Source organism: Filicampus tigris, chromosome 10, assembly GCF_054856515.1.
Source record: "Filicampus tigris isolate MCC_2025a chromosome 10, RoL_Ftig_1.0, whole genome shotgun sequence".
In the NCBI taxonomy this organism is placed as follows: domain Eukaryota; kingdom Metazoa; phylum Chordata; class Actinopteri; order Syngnathiformes; family Syngnathidae; genus Filicampus; species Filicampus tigris.
Window position 1 is genome coordinate 21382359 of NC_141226.1, and position 15328 is coordinate 21397686.

At 40.9% G+C, this 15328-nt stretch overlaps 1 protein-coding gene and 1 long non-coding RNA gene across 3 annotated transcripts in view; one reads left to right on the forward strand and one right to left on the reverse strand.

Moving 5' to 3' along the window:
- The window catches only part of piezo2b (piezo-type mechanosensitive ion channel component 2b), a 62228-nt gene that overhangs the window by 24183 nt on the left and 22717 nt on the right, over positions 1-15328 (forward strand). For both annotated transcript variants that reach the window (XM_086043025.1, XM_086043026.1), the window contains exons 9-24: positions 845-964; positions 1227-1262; positions 2145-2265; positions 2357-2538; positions 2639-2869; positions 3911-4031; positions 4114-4307; positions 5189-5316; positions 5393-5566; positions 9411-9673; positions 11774-11934; positions 12723-12899; positions 12981-13103; positions 13448-13648; positions 13734-13938; positions 15148-15249. In XM_086043025.1, the coding sequence (XP_085899151.1) occupies positions 845-964; positions 1227-1262; positions 2145-2265; positions 2357-2538; positions 2639-2869; positions 3911-4031; positions 4114-4307; positions 5189-5316; positions 5393-5566; positions 9411-9673; positions 11774-11934; positions 12723-12899; positions 12981-13103; positions 13448-13648; positions 13734-13938; positions 15148-15249 (2539 nt within the window). The remainder of the gene's footprint in view (positions 1-844; positions 965-1226; positions 1263-2144; positions 2266-2356; positions 2539-2638; positions 2870-3910; positions 4032-4113; positions 4308-5188; positions 5317-5392; positions 5567-9410; positions 9674-11773; positions 11935-12722; positions 12900-12980; positions 13104-13447; positions 13649-13733; positions 13939-15147; positions 15250-15328) is intronic.
- On the reverse strand, positions 5131-9586 carry LOC147141293 (uncharacterized). The gene is made up of 3 exons (XR_015088375.1): positions 9404-9586; positions 5441-5560; positions 5131-5358 (listed from the first exon to the last, which is right to left on the reverse strand). It is a non-coding gene; the product is annotated as an uncharacterized LOC147141293 (long non-coding RNA).

Genomic DNA, 15328 nt, shown 5'->3' on the forward strand with positions numbered 1-15328 from the left:
CAGGAAGTGGAAGTGACACAAGGCCGCACTGTGTGTCAACTGTACATTGTGTCTGAAAATCTTCCTTTCTTTTCAAACGACATCACAGCTTAAAGCGCTGCCCCACTGTTCTGTAATGGTGTTATGGATTGGCGTGTTTTTTGTTGTTGTTGTTGTTTTGTTTCGTTGTGCAAGGTCAATACTTGTTTGTAAGCCTTACCGTGTATCGATCCCTTTAGTGTGTGTGTTCACTTTAGAAGATTCTGTTCATAAAACCTGGTCGGCACATAAATCCGCAGTTGACGGGTGTGTTCAATAATCGGATCATAATGGGCTACGTGCTCTTTTATGGTTGATTCATTTTACAATTTCTCGGATATTTTTTTATTTATTACGTCATAAAACATTTGTACCTCCATCCAGGCTAATAAAGCAAAGCCCGTTTCACACATAATTGGTGCAACAGTAACAGTAACGCCAATCGAACATTCATCAGCCTTTCATAGTGTTAAGGGGATGAATCCTAGATTTTGTGCCACTGCTGCGATGTGGCAATTTTGGAATAGTTTCTGGATTGGTAACATCACCTGTATGGAGAGGTTAGAGCAGGGGGTCAGCAAGGTGTGTTGAAAGCAATCGTCGACCACAGGCAGATGACTTTCAGGTCTTTTTTTTTTTCTTTTTTTTTTCAACTCTACTGTGGCAATTTTGAGGGATCTTTGTGTGTAAGAGGCTCTTATTATTGTTAAACTCGACTCGTTGGCAGAAATCCCCCGTGCCGAGATTCATGTTTTCCGGCACAAATCCGATCCAAAGATCAAAGACGCCCTACCTCCATCCAAATCGACTATCTGTGTTGTTTCAGGATGGCGAGGAGGAAGACGCGTGCGAGGAGGACGAGCCGGTCGGAAACGGGACAAATAACTCCGCCAACAGGAAGAGGCAGATGTGGTGGGAGTCCAGGCAAGGCACAGACGAGAAAAATGTGCGTTGATTTCATAAACGGTTTCCCGAAAGGGATCTTTCTAATGTTTATCTTTATCCTAAGTCGGGCCTCACTATTTGGCAAGTTCAAGATGCACTTTAAGGTCTCTTCATTGGGTTTGTGTGCTCAACGTCTTCAAATTGTCGAGTGTAAACCCGATGGAACGATGATCATAAGGGGCCGTCTCGATTTCCATCAAGCAAAGGTGCAAAGCACTCTTAACCTTCCGTTTCTTGTTTGCTCTTTTCTCCTGTCACCTTAGTTGCTCTCCACTCAGGATGCCATCAGTGCAACCGAGGTAACATGTCCAACGTTTACAAATGGACTTGCTTTACTTGCAGTACTTCAATACGCTAGTCTGATTACTTGCTTAGTTGTTTACTTGTGTTCTTTACTTGCTTGCTAGCTTTACTTCACTTGCTTAGATGATTTACTTTCATTACTTCACTTGCTGTACTTAATTTTAGAGTTAGACCAATATTTTTTTTTTCCGGGCCGACGCTGATGCCGATTATTATTAGTCAAGGGGGGGCCGATAACCGATATTTGAAGCCGATATTCATTTGCAGTAAAAAGGAAAGTATTTCTTTACAAATTAAAAAAAAATACAAACTCCAGCGCTTTGTTGAAATGCCTTTAAGCCTGATTATTAAAAAAAAGTTTCATATTTGCAACATGTTAAAGGTTATTTTTGCTTTTTATCTTGAGAAGTTGTTTCAAAAAGTGCAGCGGCATGCCTCAGAAAATGAAATGAAAACGTCAACAAATGAATAGCTCCTGATATATATATATATATATATATGTATATATATATATATCTGTATATATATATATATATATATATATATATATATATATATATATATATATATATATATATATATATATATATATATATATATATATATATATATATATATATATATATATATAATCTGTTATCGGCTGGAAGATATTAAAAAAACGTCCGATGCCGATATCCGTCAAAATGCCAAATATCGGCACCGATAATCGGCCCGGCCGATAATCGGTCCATCCCTACTTCATTTACTCCTTTAAATCCTGGTTTCACTTCCTTTACTTTTCTAAATTCCCTTTACTTGCTTTTCTTGACAAGCTGTGGCAACATCTTACCTATCCTTCTAGCTTTACTTTGAAAATAACACCCCCTTCAAACCAGGTTGTGCTAGCCTCTAACGGAACATCCTTCGACTTCACGTTGACTGACAACGGTCCGCGCTACCTGGACCTGTACGCAACTCCTCAGTACAAAGGAGACCAGTCCATCGGTCATTGCACAGGTCAGTCTACGGCGAGGTTTTCTCCCCGGACGATGATTTGCAGCAGGAGTTGATAGGATTAAGGGCCTGTGTCTGTTGCGCCTCGGCGCAGAGAAAGAAGACATGTGCGCGTACGAGGTGAGTCTTCCTCCCGAAGACGGGGAACCGCCGGCGGGGGAGGAGAAGTCCGAGGGAAGCGAGGACGCCCTGAGGAAACGAGGCGTGGGCGCCATGGTCAAAGTCTTCCACTTCGTCATGAAGCAGAGCTACATCTGCGCGCTCATCGCCATGATGGTGAGCGGGCTAAGGCGGAAACTTCATCGAAAAATAAATAAATAAAAATAAAAAAGAAAGCAAATCGCATATGAAGCATTTCTTCCAATGCGTTCTGTAGGCGTGGAGCATCACATACATCACTTGGTTCACCTTCGTCTTCCTCATCTGGTCCTGCATGCTGTGGATGGTGCGCGACCGTCGGCGCTACGCCATGTTGTCGTCGCCCTTCATGGTGGCCTACGGCAACCTCTTGATCGTCCTGCAGTACTTCTTCAGTTTTGAGGGCATCGCGCATGTGCCGGGACTCTCCGTGCCCAAGAAGAACCTCTTTCACTCCATTTCCTCCAAGGTTGATATCTTTTTATGTGTTTATCATCACTATCATGTGAGATACAGCAGATGCTTGTTCTTTGCTGGTCATGGGGTGCTGGGAATGTGCATTATTCAGCACTTTCCCCCCCCCCCCCCCTTCAGTGTACCTCCATCTCGTGGCTCGCTGCATTACTCGACTCCAGTGCAAGCAGATCGTAACCGAACTGACATATTTGCCGATCCTTACTTACTTATTGATCGTCACTTACTTACTGATCATTAGTTGCTCATTTTACTAGTTTACATTACTTACTTATTCATTTTACTTTCTCAAATTACTTTAGTGACTTTCTTATTTTACATGCCTAAATAAATTGAATTTACTATACTTTTGGACCGACTTATTTGACGTATGTACTTTGGTTACTTTTAAGTGTTTATATGCTTACTTGCTTAAGTTACTTACTTGACTTGCGCTGACTTTACTCATAGGCATATTTTTTTTTATTTTACTTACTTTTTAATGATTTTGTTTTAATTGTTCTTTATTTACTTAGGTTAATTGCATCATAAAATTATTTATTTGCTTGCTTACTCAGTTTACTCGCTTAAATTGCTTACTTGACTTTACAGTACTTTTGCACATATTTATTTTATTTACTTTATTTACATAGTTAGATTTCTTCCATGACCTAATTTACTGACGGGCATACTTTTTTTTGGTCTTATTTTAAATTATTTACTGCGCTATTTTCTTGAAATACTTATTTTCAATACTTAGTTACATTGATTATCTCACTAACTTCCAACAATTACTTACTATGCCAATGTTTTTAACTTACTAATGGCTATATGTATTTTATTCACTTGCTTTAGAGAATTACCGACTTAGATTGCATACATGACTTTTTCTTTTTTTAATTTGTATACCACATACATTACTATGCACACTGACTTGCTTCATGTACCTCCTTTATTTTATTTTATTTTTTTTACGTATTTACTCGCTTTACTTGCTCAAGTGAGTTAATTAGTGAGCTAATGTAATAGTAGCTCATGAATTTCCCTCGTCTCACAGGTGCTGTGTCTACTGAGCTTCTGGCTGCTGCTGAGACAAACGCTCACCGAGAGGTCAGAGAAGCAAAAGGAGGATGAGGCGGGTCTCTTAGGCATTCAGGTGGAGGACCAAAAGATGAAAGGTGATTGGAAAGGTGCTGACATGACGCATGAACGAACGAATGAATGAATGAATGAGTGCTGGACCCCGGTTGTCTTCTATAGAGGACGAGGAGCGCGAGGCCGACGACGAGGAGGACGTCATGCACGTGCTGGGCAACTTGGTGATGGCCCTGCTGGTCAAGTACTGGATTTACATCTGCGGCGGCATGTTCTTCTTCGTCAGCTTCGAGGGGACCATCGTCATGTACAAGATCATCTACATGATGATGTTCCTCTCCTGCGTGGTGCTCTACCAGGTACGCCCGCTTGGACCCGTTAGCATTGCCCGCAGGGGCAAAATGAAAAGACGGAACAAGTTGCAATGGTGCACAAATGAAGTAGTAATGCGACAAGAGTGAAGTCATTAAGTTTAAAGACAAAATATCACATTTTACGGGGGTAAAGTTGTGATAGTGAAAGTATTATGTAATCTTTTAAGAATAAATGTGAGATTTTCTAGCGATAACGTAATCATATTATGAGAATAAACGTTTGTTGTTTGAATGAGATTGTATTTCCGGAATTGAATTTTTAATTTTAAGAAAATAGTCATAATATTACAAAGATAACATCATCACATTTTTATTTAATTTTCTGAATAAAACAGATTTTTTTTTAAAATAAATGTGTAATTTTACAAGAATACTTTTCTAAATAGTCATGATTTACTTATTTCAATTTCAATTAAAAAAAAAAAAAATATATATATATATATATACATATATGAATATACATAACAATAAAATCATTAAAGTCATGCAAGTAGAAAAATGAAACCATGAAATGTTTACCAAAAGATGAAATTCGACTAGGTTAGTAAATGTGTGGTTTTATCAGAACAAATTCATAAAGTGTACAGAAAAATGAAGATTCAAACAGTCCTATTTTGACAGAATGTGCGTCTTGGCCATTATTGCCATTATTGCTTTGCTCCGTCCAAATCGCAAATTCAATACCCGCCTAGACGGGAGGTGCTGACCGTTATTACTGCGTCGTAAAAATTGACGGCTTCAAAATCGAATCGCCTTAAAACCAAAACGTTTGCCCTCGGTCCCCTTGAACGTGCCGTGTCATTCATTGAGCGCATTGCCCATGAAGTAGCACACCCCCCGAAAACCGACCATTTTCCCTTTCCCAGGTGCACTACGAGTGGTGGCGAAGAATCCTAAAATACTTCTGGATGTCCGTGGTGATGTACACCATGCTGGTCCTCATCGCCGTTTACACCTTCCAGTTCAGATCCGACTCGGCGGAGAACAAAGACAGGTGAGGTCGACTTGGGTTTTCGCTGGGTCGCATCATCGCCTCCTGGAATGAAACTCCTTTTATTCCCTCTGTGCAGTTTCAAGGACCTGGGCCTGGAGAAATTTTCCGTGACCGAGCTATTCACCAGGATCTTCATCCCCACCTCCTTCCTGCTGGTGTGCATCCTGCACCTGCACTACTTCCACGACCGCTTCCTGCAGCTCACCGACCTGCAGGCGGTGGTGGCCAAAGAGGAGAGCACCATCTACAGGTGAGACGGGTGTCCTTCAGTTTTGGATTGTTCTGTGTACAGCGGTGCCTTGCGATTCGAGTCATCCCCCAGTTTTTCGACATACGAGCCGTCATTCTGAGCTTTTCTTTTTTTTTTTTCTCGCTTTGACAAGTGAGCGCCAACTTGAGATACGAGCCCAATATGGTGGTAGTAAACTCAATTCAACTCACGACACAATAAGCGGCAGTTTGTCATCTAGTGAACAATTCATCAAAAAGGAGACTCAAGCTATTTAAATGCAACACCCCGTTGAAATTGACTGTCAAACAAAACATAAAACAAAGAGAATTACCCCTTGTTTATATAAAACGACCTAACAACGTTGCCCTAAGAATGGCCACTGTTAGTTCAATGCTCGCATATAATGGAAAATGCCATTGACATGCTAACGGTTAGCATCTATCGTTTTTTTTTTTTTTTACAACCCTTTAAACGATGGATATTTGAACACAAAACACGTACAGACAAATGACATAACAATACTACAAGCGTATATTCTTTGTCTACTACAAAGAGTGACTAATGTTACCACAATATATTGATTAACTGCCTCCTGGTGGCCAAGGCATGAACACCAGAAGGAGCAGCACGATGAATTGGATTTCAGCATTGAATCTTAATGCACATTGTACATTCCATTTAATTATATTAGACCATGTTTTCAGAAAGTGCAGTATCATAGACATATGGATGACTATATCAGTTATTATTTCTAACCTACATTGTTTATATTATAGTGCATTGCATGTGCTAGGATTTGACCAAGTTGCTGTGGATTTTTCTCTTTGTCCGATGGAATACTTTGTGTCTATTTGTATTGTGCAAGGTGGTGGTTATCGTAAGAAATCAGGGGAGAGGAGCGATTGCATCATGTGTGCAACGGATTTTTATTTTTACTCTTTGGATGATTTCTAGTCTGTTTTAGTACAATGCACGCTGATGATTTGAAAAAATCAAATTGAGTGCTAGCATGATCATAGGACACATACAGTAAACATGTACGCACGCACACGCATGTTTCCATGGATTATTTCTAGTCCTTGTTGATTTCTCTTGTGCGGTGTGGTGGATATTGTGAATAACTGGCCAGACGAGCAATCACATTACGGTAGTAATATGACATAACAGAGTGCAATTTGGACTTTTTTTTTTGTTTGTTTTACTCCATGAATTCTTTCTAGTCGTTCAGTTTTTCTCTTGCGCATGTTGGCGGTTGTCAGAACAGGTGTGCTTATTTTTTATACCCTGATTCTAGTTTATTTTTCTATAGTTCAAGGTGGCGGTTATCATGAATGGCTGGCAAGAGGTGCGATCGCAAATAATATCATTTATGCCTTTGCCTCTGTCTTTACTCGACTGATTATTTGTAGTCGTTTATTTCTACTCAACAAAGTGGCCATCGCGCCAATGAAATGTGTGCTGCATACTTGTTTGACTTTTGACTCCTTTGTTGAATTATTTCTATTTATTTCGAACGCGCACCATGGCTGCTATTGTAAGGAATTGGATCAAGCGCGGTTCCAATGGCCTTAAACATGCCTCATAGAGTGCAGTTTATAACAAATGCATGCTTTGTTGTAACGCGTCACGGTCAGTGGTGTGCCATTGTTGTGTTGTCTTTTTTTTTTTTTCTTTCTTTTTGCGTGCTTTTCTTGCTTCTCTTTGTGTGAAATGCTGTAATCTTTTTCTGCGCCGCCGCTCTTCCTCCTGTCGCAGCCACGCTAAAGTCAGCGGGCGTGTGTATCTGATCGTGAATAGGTGCGTAAGAGGCTCGCTTCCTGTGGCATCCATCAGCATCCTCACCCTTAAAGTCCTCCAGTCTCTCCTCGTCCCTCTGTTCCCAAAGTTCACCATCTGACTTGTCCTTTCCCTACTTACTACTTTCTACTTAAAGCGGAAGTCAATGCAAACATTTTTTTTTTCAAGAACATGTTCTATGGAAGCCCACTAGTTGAAACAGGGCATTCTGATACATTTTGCGTTTGTGGAATAAATGTTAATGCACTAGTTTTTAGCCAGATCTGGGGACGGCCATTTTGTCTTCTGTCGACTGAAAATGACATCACAACTGCTCACAACGACCAATCACGGCTCAGGTTCAGAAAACAGGTCAGCCGTGATTGGTCGTTGTGAGCAGTTGTGATGTCATTTTCAGTCAACAGAAGACAAAATGGCCGCCCCCAGAGATGGCTAAAAACGAGTGCATTTTGCTGCTTAATTTATATTCCACAAACGCAGGTCCTTTCTTCCAACTTGTCCTTCCCTTAATTCCGCCTGACCCGTCCGTCCTTGTTACCACCCAGCCTGCAGTAACACAACTCTCCTGTGATTTGGGCGACTTGACAGAAATGTTTTTCCTCTTCCACTTTGGTATCTTCCATCGTGCCTGTAGCCCCGATTGTTGAATCCCCTTGAAAAATCCATCTGCCCGTTTTAAAAAGACCCCCTTTTTTATTTTTTTATAAGCTATATCTGGGTGAACAAACCTGTCAACAAGCATGCGTGGACATAAAATGACTTGAACAATAAGCCTGAAGCCTCCCCACAACTTAATCACCTAAACAACATGATTCCATTCATACATTCAGTCTGTTGTCATTGTCAATTTCTCTTCTTCTCACTCTGTGCGACTTTATTGTCCCGAGCAGCATCAAGCAAAAAATAAGTCAACAACACAAGTAAGTGTGAGCATCCTCATAATAATAATGGCGCAGTTGTTTGTGATTGACATGGAGCCAACCCCGCTCTGATCAAACCCAAAAATCAAGTCGGATTTTTGTAAAGAACGCAAAGAGAATGTTGCACCGCTTTGCCTGTTGCAATGCCGCTTCACTTCCATCAATAAAGAGCGAACGACTGCAATAAAGCCCTTAGAGAATCGACTCGAGTGTGTGTGTGTGTGTGTTTGACGAGTGCAGTAAATCACAATTCATAGCATGTCTGCAGATAATTGAGCTGTTGAAACTGTAATGGCGCTCTATAAAGGTGCTGATTAATGCACAACAGTTTGGTGTAAATATTTATTGGCTGCCCTAGGGTAAAAGTTAATGATCCGGGATCGTCATAAAACTCAGAAACTTGTGATATTTTTCACCGTTTGTTTCGGAAACTTCCTAAAACGAGTGGTGGTTCTCTATTAGAAAAATGGAGCTATTGATTATTGGCTTTTACTTAGTTACTTAAATAATTTTGTCGAACCAAATAGATAGTCCCTTGTTTTGTGAGTTTTTGTGGCCCCTTTTAATTAATTTAATGGTCGACGGAGCAGTGGCGCTACATCTCAAGGAAATAACGAAACGTAAAAGTGTGATTCTTAAAAAATAAAAATAAAAAAAACACTGAATGAATTTGTTAAACAGTCCCTTGTGTTGAGACTTGTGATTACATTTTAAGCTTTAGTTTTAAGCATCAGTCCCTTGTTTTTGGGTGATTTTATGGCCGTATTAAGGGATGAGAGAGAGACCCAGAGTGTAGCGCTAGGTATGAAGGAAATACACAATGCGTTTACTTTTTTAACAGGCTATTTTTTGACTGTAATATATTAATCAAAATTTAAAGAAACGGTTGTTTGGTATATAGGTGTAGCCTATTCATCCCCCTAAAGGGACGAGCGAGTGAGCTAGCTATAGCACTAGCTATTAAGGAAGTGTTTTTAAACGCAACGTTTACGCTACCATGAATTAATTCCTGAAAACGAATGTGAACTTCTGAACACACGCGGCCACCAAAGGTCCTCATGAGTGCATAACGTCTCGGCACAACGTAGCATTCGACATAATGCTTCCTTGTACTGTATGTAATAACAAGTACACGTACCCACCAGGCTGGTTCACCCGGAAGGCAGCCTGGCCGACCTCACCATGCTCAGCAGCAGCTCCGCGGACGCCTCGCTGTCCCGGGGCAAGGAGGAGGAGGAGCAGGAGGCGCAGGGCCAGCACACACTGGTGGCGCTGACGGACGACTCCGCCTCTTCGGCCGGCGACACGAAGCCCGGCAGCCTCTCCGATGCCAGGCAGTCCAGCACGGACGACAGCCAGCGCTTCAGCACCGGCACCGAAGCGGAACCCAACACAGAGCAGAGCTCCGGTACGACTGCTGCGCAATTTTGTCATTCATACCCGCCTTGTATGGAAAGAAAAAGAAAGATGTTTACAGTGAAACCTCAAAAACGCACTTAGTTGACTTTTTGTGCTCTCAGCTCAAAATCAATAAGAGTATTGCCAAGAAACTATATTGAAGTAAATTGAGGAGCTTCTTTTTGACAAAAGTAGTGCCTTGCTGCCATCGTGTGGCATTTTGGTGCCAAGGACCTATGTTGGATTGACTTCAGGGGTACAATTAGTCAAAACGGATGCAGAATAAGAAAAATCACGGCTTTTACACACTGTGAAGACAACTTAAAGAGGGATGTCAACCCCCAACATTTTTTTTCAAGAATATGTCTATGCAGGACCCAATATTGCATTTGTGGAATAAGAGTTAAGCAGCAAAATCCATCATCACGGTTGCTAAGGGCTCAGATAACGACCAATCATTGCTCAGCTTCAGAAAACAGGTGAGCTGTGATTGGTTGTCACCTGAGGCCTGAGCAACTGTGATGTCATTTTTAGATGGCATTTACCTTTTTGTCACACAAGCATAGTTACAGCTTTCTTACGGCTCTGATAAGACCTCAGACGGCGGAATATTGCCTGGGAAACAATTTCCATGTCATTTCTCCAGAATGGCAACCTAGAAAGAGGTGGAAAAGTCCCAACTTTGACAGTTGCACTTACAGTATGGTACCGTATGTGGTGTAGTAATCAACTTTCCGGCAGTCACACTTCTGATTGTACCGGAAAAGTTGGGATATTTTCATGTCGTGTTGTTTGTACAGAACAGCAACCCTGAACAAGGTGGGAAACTTCCAGTTGAAACAGGCTGCTCGTAGGGGCTTATGATACTTAATAGCATCCCGGTCCAAGTTGCTCTAAACATAACATAGGAGGGGTGAGTCCCGCCAGGCATCGTTCCAGCTCCGTTACGTTTCTGGAAGGGTGACATCTGCAGGGCAACAACTTCTACATAATTTATTCATTTGAAATACACGATGCTGCAGTTTAGAACACGTTTGTGACTCCCACAGACCAAAGTGCACCCGTTAATCACCGCTCCCAAAAGCGGCGGCGGTCCGTCCAGTGCGCATTTTTTAGTCTGGGCCAGATTTATGTGGCGTTTTCAGTTCTGACACCGTGCATAGCTCAAGCACTCACTTCAGTCTGTTACTTTTTTTTTTTTTGTTTTTCCTGCAAGCAAAGATGCTGAGTGTATATTCAATGCAATATAATAATTAATAATAATATAGTCAGTACCCCAGCAAAGGAGCTTTTATGGGTTTTTGTTGTAAAAAAAAAAAAAAAAGCGCTTCCCTATTGATGGATTTTCATTTCTACTATTCACCAGACAGTTGACACTTTACTTTAAGGGAACCTTATTATTGCAGCCTTATTGTTTAGTTGAAGCAGGGAGGCCTTTTTGTTCTAGCTCCTTGGTCTCCCTGATAGGTACAAACACAGATTTGGGGACCAACCACTGTCAATTTTTCACTTTCGGAGGTAAAAAAAAAAAAGAAGCAGGACTATACTTGTGTGCACGGTGAATGCCTCAATGGTGGAACCGGGCTGCGAAGTTTTCACACCCGAAGCACACTTTGAAAAACAAGGGCAGATAATTGCGTCTTGTAGGATTTTTTTTTCCACCTTTTTTGTAGCTTGTGGGTACACACGGTGACACAGAAAGGATGGACCAACCAAGTCGCACACTTATTTTCACTTTCAAAGGTAGTGAAAGAGCCAGAATGACGCGTGTGTGCATACTATGTGGCATCTGCTTAAGTAAAAAAAAAGCCACGCAACCACGTTTTGGCCCTTACACTTAAGTCTGTCATTTATGTACCTTCCTGCCAGATCCACACTCTCGGTGGAGAAGCCTAAATGTGTCCGTCCCCTGTCAAATCTGCTCGTCCGCACATTCTCACGTTGACTTAAAGCGGAAGTCAACCCCTAACATATTTTTTTCAAGAATATGTTCCCAGCAGGCCCACTGGTTGAAACACGGCATTCTGATTAATTTTGCATTTGTGGAATATAAATTAAAAAATAAATAAAAAAAACATTGTTTGTATAAAACCGTTGCTATTGTTTCCAGACCTGAAGAGTAAATGGCACCTGGTGGTGGACCGGCTGACGGTGCTCTTCCTCAAGTTCCTCGAGTACTTCCATAAACTGCAGCTGTTCATCTGGTGGCTGCTGGAGATCCACATCATCAAGATTGTCTCCTGCTACATTGTACTGGTCTCCATCCGAGAGGTAACGTGAAAGTACACTAACAACCTTGTTTGAACCCATAACGCTCATTTTGGAGCATTTTGTGCCTCTGTGGTGCTTTGTAGTGCTAAAGCCTTCTGTCATAGGTATAATGTAAGGCTACAAGTGACTTTTATTTTAATAATCGATTATACTGTCGTTGAGTCGGATAGAAAAACAAAATGTTTTGATTTCCGTCCTTTTTGTCAAACAAATTGATGGTGTGGAAAATGCACAAACAAATTCATTGCAATTGAGTTATCGGTTTGGTCCGTAACATGTGGAGAAATAGGCAAACATGTTGATAACAAGTAAAAGCAAACTTTAAAAAAAAAAAATTTATTCAACGCAAAGATAATCAGTCTGCTTTCATGGAGCACAACAAATTCCAAGCATTTGGACAATTATACATTTAAAAAGGGATGGATATTTAAACGATTAATTGTTAGCAAAAATAATTAGCATTTATCTGATCATTGATTAGTTGTTAATTAATTGATCATTGCACCTAGAGTCGAATGCTAACATGCTAACATACCATACATCAAGATGGCAACCCGAGTACAGATTGCGCTGATGTACATCGAAACGTATTCTATGCCCTTGTAGTGAGCTACTACTACGTTGAAATTGCTCAAATGCCAGCAGTTTGTATGCTAACATATAGCCACAGAGAGCGCTAAGACTGATCAACATCGATTTTACATCTTGACCTGTGGTCAGGTACAATTTCAAATTAGACTTGCGAACATGCTCGCAGTTGCCACGCTAACATTTTGCCCGCCGGGCAGGTGTCGTTGCTCAACTACGTGTTCCTGGCGTCGTGGGCCTTTGCGCTGCCCTACAGCCAGTATCGCCCCCTGGTGTCCAAGGTGTGCAGCGTCTGGACGTGCGTCATCATCGTGTGCAAGATGTTGTACCAGCTCAAGTCCATCAAGCCACTTACCTACTCTAAAAACTGCACCATGGTGAGAAATCGTTGTCGTAATGATAAGAATCAATGCCGCAAGCAAGCGTTGAACGAAACCTGTGTGTGTTCCCTGTGATAGCCGGCGGCCTACACCACCGAGCAGGAGAAGGAGATGCGGGGCTCTCTGCTCTACAGCGGTCTGGTGGATCCTGCCAACTGGGTGGGCCTTCAAAAGACTGACGACCTGCTGGGCTACATCAGGGTGAGCGGAGACCACAATCGGTCCAAGCACATGCACGGCAGTTTCTACTTTCGAGGCGCACCCCCTGGAGGGTTATTGTGCACAATAAGCATTTTCCATTAAAAAACAGGCGTTGAAAATATTTCAAAAAAATATTTCAAAAAAATGTGCAAATATATACAGTACATAAAATTGGAATATGGTAGATTTCTAACAAAAATACAAATTATTAAATAAAATACCAAAAATACAATCAAATAAATAAAATAAAATTGTGAATATAAATAAACCAAAACATAAAAAAAAATAGATCTAAATGACGATGGGGCTAAACTGGTGTTTTGTGTGTGCATGCGCACGTGCAGCACAACCTCCTGATCCTGGCCGTGCTGGCGTTCGAGGTGACCATCTACCGCCACCAGCTGTACTTCCGCCTGAGGAACAAGCTGTCGCCTCCCGCCGCCCGCATCATCTTCCACGACGTGACACGCCAGCACCTGGATGCGGGCATCGTGAGCTTCATCAAATACTTCATCAACTACTTCTTCTACAAGTTCGGGCTAGAGGTGGCTTTGCGTTTCCACTTGACGTCCCGCTAACACGTTGCCGCGGCGAACAAACGAGGACCTCCCGCTTTGCGTCCCTCCGCAGACTTGCCTGCTGCTGGGCGTGAACGTGATCGGCCAGCGTATGGACTTCTACGCCATGCTGCACGCCTTCGCCCTCATCACCGTCATGTACCGGCGCCGCAGGAAGGCCATGGCCGAGATCTGGCCCAAATACTGCTGCTTCCTGGCCTGTATGCTCACCTTCCAGTACTTCGTCTGCATCGGGATCCCACCCGCGGCCTGTAAAGGTTTGCAAATGCCGTCGCTGCCGTTTATTGACTTCTGCCAACTTTTCCTTTCCGTTTTGACATTTTTTTGGAAACATCAAGAATGTCAAGAAAAGAATTAAATATGCAGATTTATTTGAAAGAATGCTCATTTGTTTGTATTTAATTATTGTTTTGATTAAATTATTATTTTATTATTGTTATTATTAATTATTAAGAGTGATAATGGAGTAGAATATTTTATACCCGTTATATTTCATCCAATGCAATGCTATAATAAAACATAATATATAAAATAAATTTAATACAAATGTGCAATATATTTTCAGGTTGTTTTTTTTCAGGAGTGGTGGGGGGTTGGAGGTAATGAACCCCCATTTTTTTTATCGTGGAAAATGAAGCAGCGATTTAAAAAATAAATAACTAAATGAATAAAATAAAAAAATAAGAGTGTTTTGCGGTTTAAAAAATATCTACCGGTATAATATTTTTTTCACTGATGCATTTCAATGAATAAATTTTTGCTATTCGCGGGCATTCCCAGACCCTCTTCCCTGCGAATAGTGGGGTCCATTGTATATTATTTAGAATATTTAAAATTTTATAGAAAGTGTATTTGTCAAATCTTATCAAAATTACCTGTTCATGAGGATATCGAAATATGAATAGCTAAAATCATTAGTATAATGAGTAAAGCATAATCATTTACAACATAATAAATGTTGCACATTTGGCTAATGTTTTCTGTCACGTCATTTCAAAATCTGTACCTAATTTTGTGAAATATACGAGATATTAGATAACGTGTACATTTAAATTTGAACAGAACTAATAAAAAGTATTTGTGAAATATTTTCTGTCAAGTCGCTATAATAAAATGTGTGGAATAATACATCGTATAGAACTATGTATAAAATGTAATATTAGTAAGTATAATAATAAACAACATACTTGATAATACATATATAAATTCTAGCAAATCTAACAATATTTTGCCTTTAAAAAATTTTGTCAAGCGTGTATCCAATACGATGTCTCATCTAAGTTGTTTCTAATTAATTTAGTATAATACAGTATATAAAGTAATACATTTAGAAATATTTAAGATAAAACATATTTCCATCTAAATATATATTTTTTCAAACTCCAATATCAATACCAGTAGTAATCGAAATGGCAAAAGCTGAACCTCAGTGTGCGTCGATACATTTGCATGTTTCCAATTTTCAGACTATCCCTGGAGATTCCCGAGCTCCACGACCGACTCCAACGTGGTCAAGTGGCTCTACGTTCCCGATTTCCTCTCCAGGCCCAACCCGTCCTTCCTCATCTGTACGTCCCGGCACTCCCCCTCCCCCCCCTCCGCCACATTTACAGGCCGGTTAAGGCGAGCGTGAGCCTCTTTTCTCCA